Source organism: Procambarus clarkii, chromosome 31 (genome assembly GCF_040958095.1).
Source record: "Procambarus clarkii isolate CNS0578487 chromosome 31, FALCON_Pclarkii_2.0, whole genome shotgun sequence".
NCBI lineage: Eukaryota > Metazoa > Arthropoda > Malacostraca > Decapoda > Cambaridae > Procambarus > Procambarus clarkii.
Window position 1 is genome coordinate 14,999,768 of NC_091180.1, and position 16,697 is coordinate 15,016,464.

At 50.9% G+C, this 16,697-nt stretch overlaps 2 protein-coding genes across 2 annotated transcripts in view; one reads left to right on the forward strand and one right to left on the reverse strand.

The window, feature by feature from the left end:
- Positions 1-16,697, reverse strand: part of LOC123758661 (neuron navigator 2) — a 160,002-nt gene that overhangs the window by 111,603 nt on the left and 31,702 nt on the right.
- Positions 2-14,293, forward strand: LOC138370187 (RNA-binding protein 14-like). Its single transcript, XM_069334176.1, has 2 exons — positions 2-28; positions 13,163-14,293. Exons 1-2 carry the CDS (start codon positions 2-4, stop codon positions 14,291-14,293), a joined length of 1,158 nt encoding a protein of 385 aa, XP_069190277.1.

Sequence of the window (16,697 nt, forward strand, 5' to 3'; positions counted from 1 at the left end):
CATGGAGTCCCCCAGGAGACTGGAAAAGGTTCAGAAGTGTGCAACGAGGCTCGTCCCAGTTACGAGGGATGGGGTATGAAGAGCGCCTGAAGGAACTGTGCCTTATGACACTAGAAAAAAAGAAGGGAGAGGGGGGATATGATAGGAACGTATAAAATACTCAGAGGAATTGACAAAGTGGACAGAGACTAAATGTTCACACGGAATAGTAACAGAACGAGGGGACATGGGTGGAAGCTGGAAACTCAGATGAGTCACAGAAATGTTAGGAACTTTTCTTTTAGCGTGAGAGTAGTGGGAAAATGGAATGCACTTAAGGAGCAGGTTGTTGAAGCAAACTCTATTCATAATGTTAAAACTAGATATGATAGGGAAATGGGACAGGAGTCATTGCTGTAAACAACCGATGGCTAGAAAGGCGGGATCCAAGAGTCAATGCGCGCGCGCACACACACACACACACACACACACACACACACACACACACACACACACACACACACACACACACACACACACACACACCTGGCAACAACAAGTCCAGGGGTGTGGGGTGTACCATCGCCATAATAAACAGGTGTGCCCTGGGAATACACCTGTAAGGCCAGGACATGATCTGGGCGGTTACTCTAACTACACGTGTGGGAGCTCTCTCGCCCACACCTGCTATGTCCCGAGTCATATATATATATATATATATATATATATATATATATATATATATATATATATATATATATATATATATATATATATATATATATATATATATATATATTCTCCAATGTAATCTTCAAGAGCCTCGACAGACTGAAGAAACCATCACATTACACATAGCCTGATTAACGTCAACAGGCACTGATGTGACCGCATGACCATTGTGGCGCCCAAACACGTTTCCCGTGGCACACAAGGTAGAAAGTAGCGCCTGGAGGCGTCGGGTAAGGAAGGCACCAGTGCCCCGCTCTGACCAATGAAAATTCCACTCACTTAATATGGTCAAGCCAAACTGTGAAAGCAACAGCTGCAAATTGTCCACAAAGTCTTGCAATGTTGCAAACCACCATCTTGAGGTTTCTTGAGATGATTTCGGGGCTTTAGTGTCCCCGCGGCCCGGTCCTCGACCAGGCCTCCACCCCCAGGAAGCAGCCCGTGACAGCTGACTAACTCCCAGGTACCTATTTACTGCAAGGTAACAGGGGCATTCAGGGTGAAAGAAACTTTGCCCATTTGTTTCTGCCTCGTGCGGGAATCGAACCCGCGCCACAGAATTACGAGTCCTGCGCGCTATCCACCAGGCTACGAGGCCCCTGAGACCATTACTCAAGGGTTTCAATGTCCACCAACCTCACCTGTGTGTCTTAATAATAATTAATTAATTAATAATGTCTTAATAATTAAAAATAAAATAATAGTAGGGGGGATGACTCTCTTAATCCCAGAGTGTTGGGTTCTGGGAGGACCCGGAGGCTCAGACGGGTCCGCACCAGAGTCATAATAATAATAATAATAATAATAATAATACCAAGAGCAATAGGGTGAAGGAATGTGCTTTATTTAATCATCTCCACAGATGTCAAGCGAGGGTCTCTTCTCTCAATGGGTTTTTTTCTCACATTCTTTCGTGTAACGAGAGAATTCCATCTCGTTTTCTATCGCTTCGCTCAGATGACTTCCTGTTGCAAACTACCTTGACATAATTACCCGTAAAGAGATGACACCTTAACGAACACGTGTCATCGTTATCATATATTTGACACATATTTGGAGGAAGAAAACTGTGCAGGTTTCTGGCATTCTGTCCAGCGATTCCTGCAGTTGTTTACTGTCATTTTACGCGGGAATTAGAAAATGGGAGGTTGGCGAGGGGGAGAACTGAGCTAAAGTGGCGAGACTGCTCCGGTGCCACTGGCACATGGCACCCTGTGGAGGGCCACGCACGGCAGCTCCTCCACTAACATAACCACCCGTCATGGCAACTGTCGCCATGACACGTGGCAACTGTCGCTAGAACACGTGGCAATATAGAGACCGTAGTGGTGGTGGTGGATTCACTAACACAGCCCCGCTCCTGTGCCAGATAAGTCCACTACGGGCTCACCATAGCCCGTGCTACTTGCAACTTTGTGTTCCGTGAAGCAGAATCTAACACAACAGGTGGTGGCTTAGTAGCATGAGCCTAGGGCGGTCCCCCCCCCCCCAAGGTAGGCAGACCTGGGTAAATAATTCCCTGCGGCAACGCACCTCGATACATAGGTGCTCCTTCACTGGGATAACTTGATGGAGAGGCGAAGGGTGAGTGGGTGTTTAGGTGGGAGTGTTGGGTGTGTGGGCGGGTGCGTGTTTCAGTATGAGGCCAGATGTGTGTGTCAAGATGGTAGGGACGTCTGGCTGTTATGATGGTATCCACCACCACACCCGTCACCCACTACCACACCCGTCACCACACCACCACACCCGCCACCACACCCGTCACCCACCACCACACCCGTCACCACACCACCACACCCGCCACCACACCCGTCACCCACCACCACACCCGTCACCACACCCGCCACCACACCCGTCACCACACCCGTCACCCACCACCACACCCGTCACCACACCACCACACCCGCCACCACACCCGTCACCACACCCGTCACCACACCCGTCACCACACCCGTCACCACACCCGTCACCACACCACCACACCCGTCACCACACCACCACACCCGTCACCACTACCTGGGTAATACAATCACCTTCACTTCATAACCCCCAACACAACACTTTCATCATCCATGGCCTTTCCCCACCCCCTCTCCCCCCCCCACCCTACCAGCTGGTCCCCCCCACCCTACCAGCTGGTCCCCCCACCCTACCAGCTGGTCCCCCCACCCTACCAGCTGGTCCCCCACCCTACCAGCTGGCCCCCCACCCTACCAGCTGGCACCCACCCTACCAGCTGGCCCCCCACCCTACCAGCTGGTCCCCCACCCTACCAGCTGGTCCCCCACCCTACCAGCTGGCCCCCCACCCTACCAGCTGGCACCCACCCTACCAGCTGGCCCCCCACCCTACCAGCTGGTCCCCCACCCTACCAGCTGGTCCCCCACCCTACCAGCTGGTCCCCCACCCTACCAGCTGGCACCCACCCTACCAGCTGGTCCCCCACCCTACCAGCTGGTCCCCCCACCCTACCAACTGATCCCCCACCCTACCAGCTGGTCCCCCACCCTACCAGCTGGTCCCCCCACCCTACCAACTGGTCCCCCCACCCTACCAGCTGGCCCCCACCCTACCAGCTGGCCCCCCACCCTACCAGCTGGTCCCCCCACCCTACCAACTGGTCCCCCCACCCTACCAGCTGGCCCTCACCCTACCAGCTGGTCCCCCACCCTACCAGCTGGCCCCCCACCCTACCAACTGGTCCCCCACCCTACCAGCTGGCCCCCCACCCTACCAGCTGGCCCTCCACCCTACCAGGTGGCCCCCCACCCTACCAGCTGGTCCCCCACCCTACCAGCTGGTCCCCCACCCTACCAGCTGGCCCTCCACCCTACCAGCTGGTCCCCCACCCTACCAGGTGGCCCCCCACCCTACCAACTGGTCCCCCACCCTACCAGGTGGCCCCCCACCCTACCAACTGGTCCCCCACCCTACCAGCTGGTCCCCCACCCTACCAGCTGGCCCTCCACCCTACCAGCTGGCCCTCCACCCTACCAGCTGGTCCCCCCACCCTACCAGCTGGTCCCCCACCCTACCAGGTGGCCCCCCACCCTACCAACTGGTCCCCCCACCCTACCAGCTGGCCCCCCACCCTACCAGCTGGTCCCCCACCCTACCAGCTGGTCCCCCACCCTACCAACTGGTCCCCCACCCTACCAGCTGGTCCCCCACCCTACCAGCTGGCCCTCCACCCTACCAGCTGGCCCTCCACCCTACCAGCTGGTCCCCCCACCCTACCAGCTGGTCCCCCACCCTACCAACTGGTCCCCCCACCCTACCAGCTGGCCCCCCACCCTACCAGCTGGTCCCCCACCCTACCAGGTGGCCCCCCACCCTACCAACTGGTCCCCCACCCTACCAGCTGGTCCCCCACCCTACCAGCTGGCCCTCCACCCTACCAGCTGGCCCTCCACCCTACCAGCTGGTCCCCCACCCTACCAGCTGGCACCCACCCTACCAGCTGGTCCCCCACCCTACCAGCTGGCCCTCCACCCTACCAGCTGGTCCCCCACCCTACCAGCTGGCCCTCCACCCTACCAGCTGGTCCCCCACCCTACCAGCTGGCCCTCCACCCTACCAGCTGGTCCCCCACCCTACCAGCTGGCCCTCCACCCTACGAGTCCATCAGGTTCAACCACTTTATTCCTCCCTAGCCCCCATGAGTAATTCTTTTCACTTTATCTTGAGATAACTCTATGTATTCTATGGCGTCTTCTGCAACTGGTATTTGGTCCGGCTCTCTGATATCCTCATGTTGTCTAAACACACTTGAAATTGAAATTTTCTCTCTCTCTCTCTCTCTCTCTCTCTCTCTCTCTCTCTCTCTCTCTCTCTCTCTCTCTCTCTCTCTCTCTCTCTCTCTCTCTCTCTCTCTCTCTCTCTCTCTCTCTCTCTGTTATAGTTCCTTGGGGACTGCCTCAAGGAAAGCTCAAACAATGACGTTCTGCTCTTTCAAGAGAGCCTTGTTGTTTGTACATTCTCAGACGCCATGAGAAAAATGTTGTTGTCTTGCCTTGATATTGAGATCGTTGAAGCTGAGTGGCATAAACTTTGGAGCTGTTCGTTTAGCATTTCCCATATTTCTTTTTCATTCTCAGTAGTCCTGTTCCCAGTTCTCAATCTCTGGATTTTATCAATTACATGGAGCTTACTTTTAATGGATTTATAGAAAATGTCTGGATCTGTTTTATATTTGTTCGCTATACCTTCCTCAAAGTTAATTTCTGTCTCCGCTGTGTAATTGTTTCTTGCTTGCTTGTATGGCTGGTGTGTTTGCGGGTTAGATTATATCGCAAAGCATATTTATTTCCAACAGGACGTGATCAGTTATTCCTAAGGGAGGAAGGTACTGGATGTCAAATATCTCTTCTTCTTTTCAGGCGAATATTAGATCCAGTATTGACGGAACATCCTCTTCCCTATGCAGGCGAGGAGTCACAATAACGTGGCTGAAGTATGTTGACCAGACCACACACTAGAAGGTGAAGGGACGACGACGTTTCGGTCCGTCCTGGACCATTCTCAAGTCGATTGTGTCCCTTCACCTTCTAGTGTGTGGTCTGGTCAACATCCTCTTCCCTCATTCTTGTGGCCTGCTTGACGTCTTGACACCTAAATGTCTCCTGAATGAGGTTTAGAAATCTGCCTGTCCAACTGTCCTTTATTCTTGCTTCGTGGGCCTCCCAGTCTATTGCTGTCAAGTTGAAGTCCCCCAGTACCAACAATTGTGACTTATCACTATCTGCTTTTACTATAGTCTCTCTCATGACCATTATGAGGTCCTCTCATTTGTCATCCAGTTCCTCCTTTATCCGCGTGTTGCTTGCTGGTGGGTTGTAGGCATTTATGATTATCAGTTTATCATCCTGATTCCAGACCTGCAGCGCCAATATGTCAACTTCTGGAGGGAAGTTGACATATTTATATATTGAGGGAACTTCTTCTCGAGTCTCGAGTATTAACTCTCTTACCTTCAGGTGTTCTTACACCAGCACAGCCACTCCTCCCCCTTCCTAGTTGTCCTGTCACGTCTCCAAACTGAGAAGCCCCGTGGGAATACGACCTCATTTAAAATATTTTCAAGTTTCGTCTCTGTTAGTGCGACAAATCTGGGACTTTAAGCTGAATTATATCTCTTAGCTCCAGTATTTTTTTTTATCTTACTTCATCCATGTTGGTATATACAATTTTCAGGAACATGTTCCCTTTCCCTTTGTCCTTTATTCCCCCTTCTTCTAATGGTTTTGTTGCTTTGTTTTTATGTACCATTTCAATAGATTTCCAGTCCCTGACACTTTGTAGAAAATAGAAATTCTTTCTTCTTCCTTTTTTATTCCCATTTAGACGTTTCGCTTCATCAAGGTTTGTTTTCATCTGTTCTATCCTCCATTGAGAGGTCTTGTCTTATTGACCAAAGTTTGCCTTCCTCACAACTCTGCAATTTCCTGGCATTTCTAAGCACTTCCGTCATGTGTTTACCTCCATTAAAACGCCGCAGATGTTAATCTTTTTATGTGGGCTTCAGGAGACAGGTTTGGTGTGATATCAACTCCTAGATCTTTCTCTCTGTCCGTTTCATTAAGTACTTCATCTCCTATTCTGTATCCTGTGTCTGGCCTCCTGTTTCCACTGCCTAGTTTCATTACTTTGCATTTACTCGGGTTGAACTTTAGTAGCCATTTGTTGGGCCATTCATTCAGTCTGTCTAGGTCATCTTGTAGCCTCCTACTATCATCCTCTTTCTTAATCCTCCTCACAATTTTTGCATCATCAGCAAACAGTGAGAGGAACGAGTCTATTCCCTCTGGGAAATCATTTGCATATATATCAGAAAGAGCGTAGGTCCAAGGACTGATTCCTGTGGGACCATTGGTGACGAGATGTCACCAGTAGAGTCCGAGACCTCACCCCTCACACTGACTCGCTGTCTTCTGTTGCTTAGGTACTCCCTTATCCAATGAAGTACCTTCCCTTTCACTCCTGCTTGCATGTCCAACTTGAAACTAGTCTCTGGTGTGGTACTGTGTCAAAGGCTTTCTGGCAATCCAGAAATATGCAGTCTGCCCACCTTCTCTTCCCTGCCTGATTCTTGTTGCCTGATCATAGAATTCAATTAATCCTGTGAGGCAGGACCTGCCATCCCTGAACCCATGTTGATGTTGTCTTACAAAATTCTCTTCCTGATTGTGTATGTGTGTGTGTGTGTGTGTGTGTGTGTGTGTGTGTGTGTGTGTGTGTGTGTGTGTGTGTGTGTGTGTGTGTGTGTGTGCGTGAGTGTGTGTGTGTGTGTGTGTGTATGTGTGTGTGTGTGTGTGTGTGTGTGTGTGTGCGTGAGTGAGTGTGTGTGTGTGTGTGTGTGTGTGTGTGTGTGTGTGTGTGTGTGTGTGTGTGTGTGTGTGTATGTGTATGTGTGTGTGTGAGTGTGTGTGTGTGTGTGTGTGTGTGTGTGTGTGTGTGTGTGTGTGTGTGTGTGTGTGTATGTGTATGTGTGTGTGTGTGTGTGTGTGTGTGTGTGTGTGTGTGTGTGTGTGTGTGTGTGTGTGTGTGTGTGTGTGTGTGTGTGTGTACTCACCTAGTTGTGTCTGCAGGATCGAGCATTGACTCTTGGATCCCGCCTTTCTAGCTATCGGTTGTTTACAGCAATGACTCCTGTCCCATTTCCCTATCATACCTAGTTTTAAAAGTATGAATAGTATTTGCTTCCACAACCTGTTCCCCAAGTGCATTCCATTTTTCTACTACTCTCACGCTAAAAGAAAACTTCCTAACATCTCTGTGACTCATCTGAGTTTCCAGTTTCCACCCGTGTCCCCTCGTTCTGTTATTATTACGTGTGAACATTTCATCTATTTCCACTTTGTCAATTCCCCTGAGTATTTTATATGTCCCTATCATATCTCCTCTCTCCCTTCTTTTCTCTAGTGTCGTAAGGTTCAGTTCCTTCAGCCGCTCTTCATATCCCATCCCTCGTAGCTCTGGGACAAGCCTCGTCGCAAACCTCTGAACCTTCTCCAGTTTCTTTATGTGTTTCTTCAGGTGGGGGCTCCATGATGGCGCGGCATACTCTAAGACGGGTCTCACGTAGGCAGTGTAAAGCGCCCTAAAAGCTTCCTCATTTAGGTTTCTGAATGAAGTTCTAATTTTCGCCAGTGTAGAGTACGCTGCTGTCGTTATCCTATTTATATGTGCCTCAGGAGTTAGATTAGGTGTCACATCCACTCCCAGGTCTCTTTCTCGAATCGTACAGGTAGGCTGTTCCCCTTCATTGTGTACTGTCCCTTTGGTCTCCTGTCACCTGATCCCATTTCCATAACTTTACATTTACTGGTGTTAAACTCCAGTAGCCATTTCCCTGACCATCTCTGCAGCCTGTTTAAGTCCTCTTGGAGGATCCTACAATCCTCGTCTGTCACAACTCTTCTCATTAATTTTGCGTCATCTGCAAACATTGACATGTATGATTCCACTCCTGTAAACATATCATTTACGTAAATTAGAAAGTGTGTGTGTGTGTGTGTGTGTGTGTGTGTGTGTGTGTATGTGTGTGTGTGTGTGTGTGTGTGTGTGTGTGTGTGTGTGTGTGTGTGTGTGTATTCACCTAGTTGTGTTTTGCGGGGGTTGAGCTTTTGCTCTTTCGGCCCGCCTCTCAACTGTCAATCAATCAACTGTAACTAACTACTAACTAATGTTTTTTCCCAACACACCACACACTCACACACACCCGGGAAGCAGCTCCGTAACAGCTGTCTAACTCCCAGGTACCTATTTACTGCTAGGAAACAGGAGGCATTCAGGATGAAGGAAACTTTGCCCATTTGTTTCTACCTGGTAAAGGAATCGAACCCGCGCCACAGAATTACGAGTCCTGCGCGCTGTCCGCTCACCTACCAGACCAATAAGGGTCTGATAGCTGAGTGTGTGTGTGTGTGTGTGTGTGTGTGTGTGTGTGTGTGTGTGTGTGTGTGTGTGTGTGTGTGTGTGTGTGTGTGTGTGTGTGTGTCAGAGGGGGGGGGGGCGGGACAGGTGTTAGAGTGAGATAACCACAAGTGTGAGGGAGGTAATCACCACAGGTTGTCGTTATCGTCCGCACAGTACCGGCAGTACAAGCGCCACTCACGTGAAATTCATATATATGAAAGCTAATAACATCACTTTGCTAATTATCAAATTATCTTTATCTACTCCTGTCGATTCCTCTGAGAGTTTTGTAGGTAGTGATCATGTCTTTCTCTATGATGTCTAAGGTTCTACAATAATTGACTCGATCACACACACACACACACACACACACACACACACACACACACACACACACACACACACACACACACACACACACACACACACACACACACCTCATATGCAGCGAGGCGTGCAAACTCTCAGGTTAGTGTTTGTCGTCGCCAAACTGATCCTGTGAGCCGTAGCGCAAAAAGGATTACAGAGAGGCACAAAAAGTCTTCATCTAAGCTGAGGTCTGATTATGTTACATTAACAATTTCATCTATGTTGCCTACCTTATAATAATAACAAAAATATTGTAATTACATTATCTATGTCTTGAAATCATTACATATTGACAGTAGATGTTTTGCTAATACATAAACTATTTAGATACAGCGGATATTACAAGATCACTGAACTGCTGTTTAATATTTTTATTATTATTATTATTATTATTATTATTATTATTATTATAATATTCATGCTGGTAGTTCTGAAGCCTGATTCACGAAGCAGTTACGCAAGCACTTACGAACCTGTACATCTTTCCTCAATCTTTGACGGCTTTGGTTACATTTATTAAACAGTTTACAAGCATGAAAACTTGCCAATCAACTGTTGTTATTGTTATAAACAGCCTCCTGGTGCTTCGGAGCTCATTAACTGTTTAATAATTGTAAACAAAGCCGCCAAAGATTGAGAAAAGATGTACAGGTTCGTAAGTGCTTGCGTAACTGCTTCGTGAATCTGGCCCCAGGACGCCTTAACTACCCCTCCCGCGCAGAGGGTCGTTAAGGCGGCTTCAGCCCAACACCAGACCAAACAGCTGAGTGACAACGACACAAGGGGCAAGATACGATAACATTCCCCGCATCATATATCAAAACATCAAGCGAGCAGGTTGTTGTGGGGCGGGTTATGCATGAGAGCGGCCCCTCTAGCTCTTGATCCCTCTGTCTCATCGGCTCTTAATTCATCACAAAACTGTTTTACGTGAAAAAGTGTTTAAATGAATTATATAAGATAAGTGTATAGTGGGAGGTTATAGCAAGTATAGTGAGGCGTGTGGCACTCTTGACCCCTATAGTGACCTTGAGTATAGTGACACTCTTGACCCCTATAGTGACCTAGAGTATAATGACCTTGACCCCTATAGTGACCTTGAGTATAGTGACACTTGACCCCTATAGTGACCTAGAGTATAGTGACACTCTTGACCCCTAGTGACCTTGAGTATAGTGACACTCTTGACCCCTATAGTGATCTAGAGTATAGTGACACTCTTGACCTCTATAGTGACCTTGAGTATAGTGACCTTGACTCCTATAGTGACCTAGAGTATAGTGACACTCTTGACCTCTATAGTGACCTTGAGTATAGTGACCTTCTTGACCCCTATAGTGACCTTGACCTCTATAGTGACCTAGAGTATAGTGACGTTGACCCCTATAGTGACCTTGAGTATAGTGACACTCTTGACCCCTATAGTGGCACTCTTGACCCCTATAGTGACCTTGAGTATAGTGACCTTCTTGACCCCTATAGTGGCACTCTTGACCCCTATAGTGGCACTCTTGACCCCTATAGTGACCTTGAGTATAGTGACCTTCTTGACCCCTATAGTGACACTCTTGACCCCTATAGTGACCTTGAGTATAGTGACCTTCTTGACCCTTATAGTGACCTTGAGTGGAAGTCTGCAACATAAAGTCTTGGGAGGAGGTGGTGCAGGAATGTGCAGCGCCGCCAAGACGCTCCCGTCTGCATAAATTGTCCTGAACCAGTTGTTGGTTGTTCTTTGAGATCCACCAACACGGAACACAAAGTTGCAAGTAGCACGGGCTATGGTGAGCCCGTAGTGGACTTACCTGGCACAGGAGCGGGGCAAGTAGCACGGGCTATGGTGAGCCCGTAGTGGACTTACCTGGCACAGGAGCGGGGCAAGTAGCACGGGCTATGGTGAGCCCCCGTAATGGACTTACCTGGCACAGGAGCGGGGCAAGTAGCACGGGCTATGGTGAGCCCCCGTAATGGACTTACCTGGCACAGGAGCGGGGCAAGTAGCACGGGCTATGGTGAGCCCGTAGTGGACTTACCTGGCACAGGAGCGGGGCAAGTAGCACGGGCTATGGTGAGCCCCCGTAATGGACTTACCTGGCACAGGAGCGGGGCAAGTAGCACGGGCTATGGTGAGCCCCCGTAATGGACTTACCTGGCACAGGAGCGGGGCAAGTAGCACGGGCTATGGTGAGCCCCCGTAATGGACTTACCTGGCACAGGAGCGGGACAAGTAGCACGGGCTATGGTGAGCCCCCGTAATGGACTTACCTGGCACACTTGGACACTATACTGTAGTGTGCTGTACTCTAACATCATTATAAAAGTATAACCGGTTACGAATAACGTTCCCGAATTTAAATTTGAATACGGGAGCCAAAAAAACAAAAGACGAACAATGACAAAGTTATCAGCTTCGCCGAAGATTTTATCGAGGGTCCAAGTGGTTCAAAGTACCATTGGGAAGTGCAAGATTTCCGACCAAAAGTAACTGCCTCTAACCAACCTGTCCTCACACTTAATGCCCCGCAATTTGGATGGTTATCTTTAGGTTATCTTGAGATGATTTCGGGGCTTTAGTGTCCCCGTGCTACCCTACCCTCGACCAGGCCTCCACCTCCAGGAAGCAGCCCGTGACAGCTGACTAACACCCAGGTACCTATTTTACTGCTAGGTAACAAGGGCATAGGGTGAAAGAAACTCTGCCCATTGTTTCTCGCCGGCGCCTGGGATCGAACCGAGGACCACAGGATCACAAGTCCCGCGTGCTGTCCGCTCGGCCGACCGGCTCCCTGGTGATTGATGCTATCAACAACAGCGTCATAATTCCGGTGCGTTAGTGAAATTTAAAACACGGCAAATATTGACGTTCCGTCGGGCTAACGTCTTCAATACGTCCAGATTTCAACGCATCTGGATAGGGAAAACCACTACAAACTTGAGTGTTCACTTGGATGGTCGGTAGAGGGGACAGCCTCGTTTCTTGCGGGGTTCGGCGTTCGATTCCCGGTGGTCCAAGTGGCTGGGTACCGTTCCTTCTCTTTATCCTTGTATCCCAGCTCCTCGTCCTTATATCCCAGCTTCTTGTCTTCATATCCCAGCTCCTTTGACCCAATATCCTAGTTCCTTATGTGTGCTAAGATAGCAAGTGCTGGGAGGGCGTGTGCTGGGAGGGTGTGTGCTGGGAGGATGTGTGCTGGGAGGGCGTGTGCTGGGAGGGCGTGTGCTGGGAGGGCGTGTGCTGGGAGGGTGTGTGCTGGGAGGGCGTGTGCTGGGAGGGTATGTGCTGGGAGGGCGTGTGCTGGGAGGGTGTGTGCTGGGAGGGCGTGTGCTGGGAGGGTGTGTGCTGGGAGGGCGTGTGCTGGGAGGGTGTGTGCTGGGAGGGCGTGTGCTGGGAGGATGTGTGCTGGGAGGGTGTGTGCTGGGAGGGCGTGTGCTGGGAGGGTGTGTGCTGGGAGGGCGTGTGCTGGGAGGGCGTGCTGGGAGGGCGTGCTGGGAGGGTGTGTGCTGGGAGGGCGTGTGCTGGGAGGGTGTGTGCTGGGAGGGCGTGCTGGGAGGATGTGTGCTGGGAGGGTGTGTGCTGGGAGGGTGTGTGCTGGGAGGGCGTGTGCTGGGAGGGTGTGTGCTGGGAGGGCGTGTGCTGGGAGGGCGTGCTGGGAGGGCGTGCTGGGAGGGTGTGTGCTGGGAGGGTGTGTGCTGGGAGGGCGTGCTGGGAGGGCGTGCTGGGAGGGTGTGTGCTGGGAGGGCGTGTGCTGGGAGGGTGTGTGCTGGGAGGATGTGTGCTGGGAGGGCGTGTGCTGGGAGGGCGTGTGCTGGGAGGGTGTGTGCTGGGAGGGTGTGTGCTGGGAGGGCGTGTGCTGGGAGGGCGTGTGCTGGGAGGGTGTGTGCTGGGAGGGCGTGTGCTGGGAGGGTGTGTGCTGGGAGGGTGTGTGCTGGGAGGGCGTGTGCTGGGAGGGCGTGTGCTGGGAGGGCGTGTGCTGGGAGGGCGTGTGCTGGGAGGGCGTGTGCTGGGAGGGCGTGTGCTGGGAGGGCGTGCTGGGAGGGCGTGTGCTGGGAGGCGGATGACTGGATGGTGGGGAACGGATGGTTGTTGGATATCTTGGATAACAGGTCCAGGAGGTATTAAGCTGTCTGGATTCTGGATAAACTATACTTAACATTGTCTCTAAAGAGCGCAGCGTCCAATGGGCACGCATCCAGGGACCCCAACGCCCCAGCGGCCTATATTGCGTCCTATGCGTCATCATACAGCAACCCCAACGCCCCAGCGGCCTATATTGCGTCCTATGCGTCATCATACAGCAACCCCAACGCCCCAGCGGCCTATATTGCGTCCTACGCGTCATCATACAGCAACCCCAACGCCCCAGCGGCCTATATTGCGTCCTACGCGTCATCATACAGCAACCCCAACGCCCCAGCGGCCTATATTGCGTCCTATGCGTCATCATACAGAAACCCCAACGCCCCAGCGGCCTATATTGCGTCCTACGCGTCATCATACAGAAATCCCAACGCCCCAGCGGCCTATATTGCGTCCTATGCGTCATCATACAGAAACCCCAACGCCCCAGCGGCCTATATTGCGTCCTATGCGTCATCATACAGAAACCCCAACGCCCCAGCGGCCTATATTGCGTCCTACGCGTCATCATACAGAAACCCCAACGCCCCAGCGGCCTATATTGCGTCCTATGCGTCATCATACAGAAACCCCAACGCCCCAGCGGCCTATATTGCGTCCTATGCGTCATCATACAGAAACCTCAACGCCCCAGCGGCCTATATTGCGTCCTATGCGTCATCATACAGAAACCCCAACGCCCCAGCGGCCTATATTGCGTCCTATGCGTCATCATACAGAAACCCCAACGCCCCAGCGGCCTATATTGCGTCCTATGCGTCATCATACAGAAACCCCAACGCCCCAGCGGCCTATATTGCGTCTTATGCGTCATCATACAGCAACCCCAACGCCCCAGCGGCCTATATTGCGTCCTACGCGTCATCATACAGAAACCCCAACGCCCCAGCGGCCTATATTGCGTCCTACGCGTCATCATACAGAAACCCCAACGCCCCAGCGGCCTATATTGCGTCCTACGCGTCATCATACAGGAACCCCAACGCCCCAGCGGCCTATATTGCGTCCTATGCGTCATCATACAGGAACCCCAACGCCCCAGCGGCCTATATTGCGTCTTATGCGTCATCATACAGCAACCCCAACGCCCCAGCGGCCTATATTGCGTCCTACGCGTCATCATACAGAAACCCCAACGCCCCAGGGGGCTATAACTAACGACAGGAGGTTCCCATGAGCCCGTATACAACGTCTCCCGAAGCACTTGGTGGGATAGGGGCAGTAATGCACATGACTAAGCCCCCTCGGGGTCCGCCCTGTAGCCCGCCCTGGATACTGTCACCAGGACCTGAGCCAGGCGGGGGCGGACACCCTCGGGGCAATGCAAGAACACATTGTAATGATATTAAAAGTCCAACGGCCAGTTGGCGGGAGTGTCATGTGTGTGTGTCTGGAGGTCGAATCCTTGGGCGGTGTCACGCCTCAACTTCTGAGGCCATCTTGAGGAGCTGTGAGTTGTTCGAGTATGACTAAGGCCGACCGGGGAGCCGGTCGGCCGAGCGGACAGCACGCTGGACTCGTGATCCTGTGGTCCTGGGTTCGATCCCAGGCGCCGGCGACACTGCCCCTGTTACCTAGCAGTAAATTAGGTACCTGGGTGTTAGTCAGCTGTCACGGGCTGCTTCCTGGGGGTGGAGGCCTGGTCGAGGACCGGGCCGCGGGGACACTAGAGCCCCGAAATCATCTCAAGAATCTCAAGATAAGGCCGGAGTGTTTGGTGTTCTTAAGGCCTTAAGACCTTGGCCTTAAGGCCTACTAACCTCTGGAGGGTTATTAAGCTCACCACAATAATTTACTGACCAACCAGCAGGTATACTTTAGTCCTGTATATAGTTCTAAAGTAAACTAAATATAGTAAACTAAAGTAAACTCTTAATATATAAAAACCGAGAAGCGGGGTACACCTCTCAGTGTTTATAGCCCTTGTATAACGCACTTTGCAATACAGTAGGCGGTGTATATTGAGTGGAGACTGGTGTATGAAGCCTAACGTGTTACCTAACACCACAACACACACCACGGTCACAACACATACACAACAATACATAAAGTTTGGCGCGCAAGCATACATAACTCAGCGAGGACCTGCGCGCGCAGGCGCTCAAGTAAACAAAGTGCTCTATTGTTGGGGTGCTCTATTAACCAATCAATGAGCTGTGAAGCGCTACGAGGGTGCCCCATAACAACAATATCCTCGAAGTGTGTAATTCCCAAGCTCCAAAACTGTTTAATAATAAATACAGCCGCCATGATTAAGGCAAGATGGACATGTTGTGTAAATGGTTGGGTCCGTAGCCCCTGGTGACCACATGTAAACATACAACCCGTTCTCGCACTTGCTTACTGTCAATATTGGCTTATTTAATAAGTGCATATGTGACATACTACACTGGATATTACCAGAGTGCTCAAGCAGGTGCCGCGATGCCTCAAGTGATCACCTCAGTGTTATATGTCGCAAGGAATTCCTTGCCATGAGAGGAAGAGCATTCCTCTCATCCTCTTGGTGAAGGGCCTGACAGCTGAGTGGACAACGCTCGGGATTCGTAGTCTTGAGTTTCCGGGTTCGATTCCCGGTGGAGGCGGAAACAAATATGCAGTTTTTTTTCACTCTGATGCCCCTGTTACCTAGCACTAAATTTACCTGGGAGTTAGACAGCTGCTACGGGCTGCTTTCTGGGGATGTGTAAAAAAAAAGGAGATCTGCTTGATGGGGTTCTGGGAGTTCTTCTACTCTCCAAGCCCGGCCCGAGGCCAGGCTTGACTTGTGAGAGTTTGGTCCACCAGGCTGTTACTTGGAGCGGCCCACAGGCCCATATATCCACAACAGCCCGGTTCGTCCGCCACTTTTTTTTTTTTTAGAAAAGTCTAGTTTTCTCTTGAAGATGTCCACGGTTGTTCCGGCAATATTTCTTATAGTCGCTGGGAGGACGTTGAACAATCGTAGACCTCTGATGTTTATACAGTGTTCTCTGATTGCCCGGTCGAGGACTGGGCCGCGGGGACGCTAAGCCCCGAAATCATCTCAAGATAACCTCAAGATAACGTCTTAAATTACTTCGAGTCATGTGTCAAACTTTGATCGCAAAATCTGTTGCTACTTTATTCTGGAAGATAAAACTTGTTACAAAGAATGCGTTAAGCTTCAGCTCATGGGTCCCGCCTGTGCCCCCACAGGTAACTGACATAGTTCTTCTCTAGCCAGTTGGGTCGTGTTAAAACTACGGTTGAATCACTGTATTCACCTAGTTGTGCTTGCTGGGGTTGAGCTCTGCTCTTTCGGCACGCCTCTCAACTGTCAATCAATCAACTGTTACTAACTACTAACTAATTTTTTTCCCCACTTCCCCCAGGAAGCAGCCCGTAATAGCTGACTAACTCCCAGGTACCTATTTACTGCTAGGTAACAGGGGCATCAGAGTGAAAGAAACTCTGCCCATTTTGTTTCTGCCATCACCGGGGATCGAACCTGGACCCTAAGATCACGAGTCCAGAGCGCTGTCCATTCAGCTACCAGGCCCTCCGTATAAACTAACTGTATATTCTAGTTTTATTCTGTTTT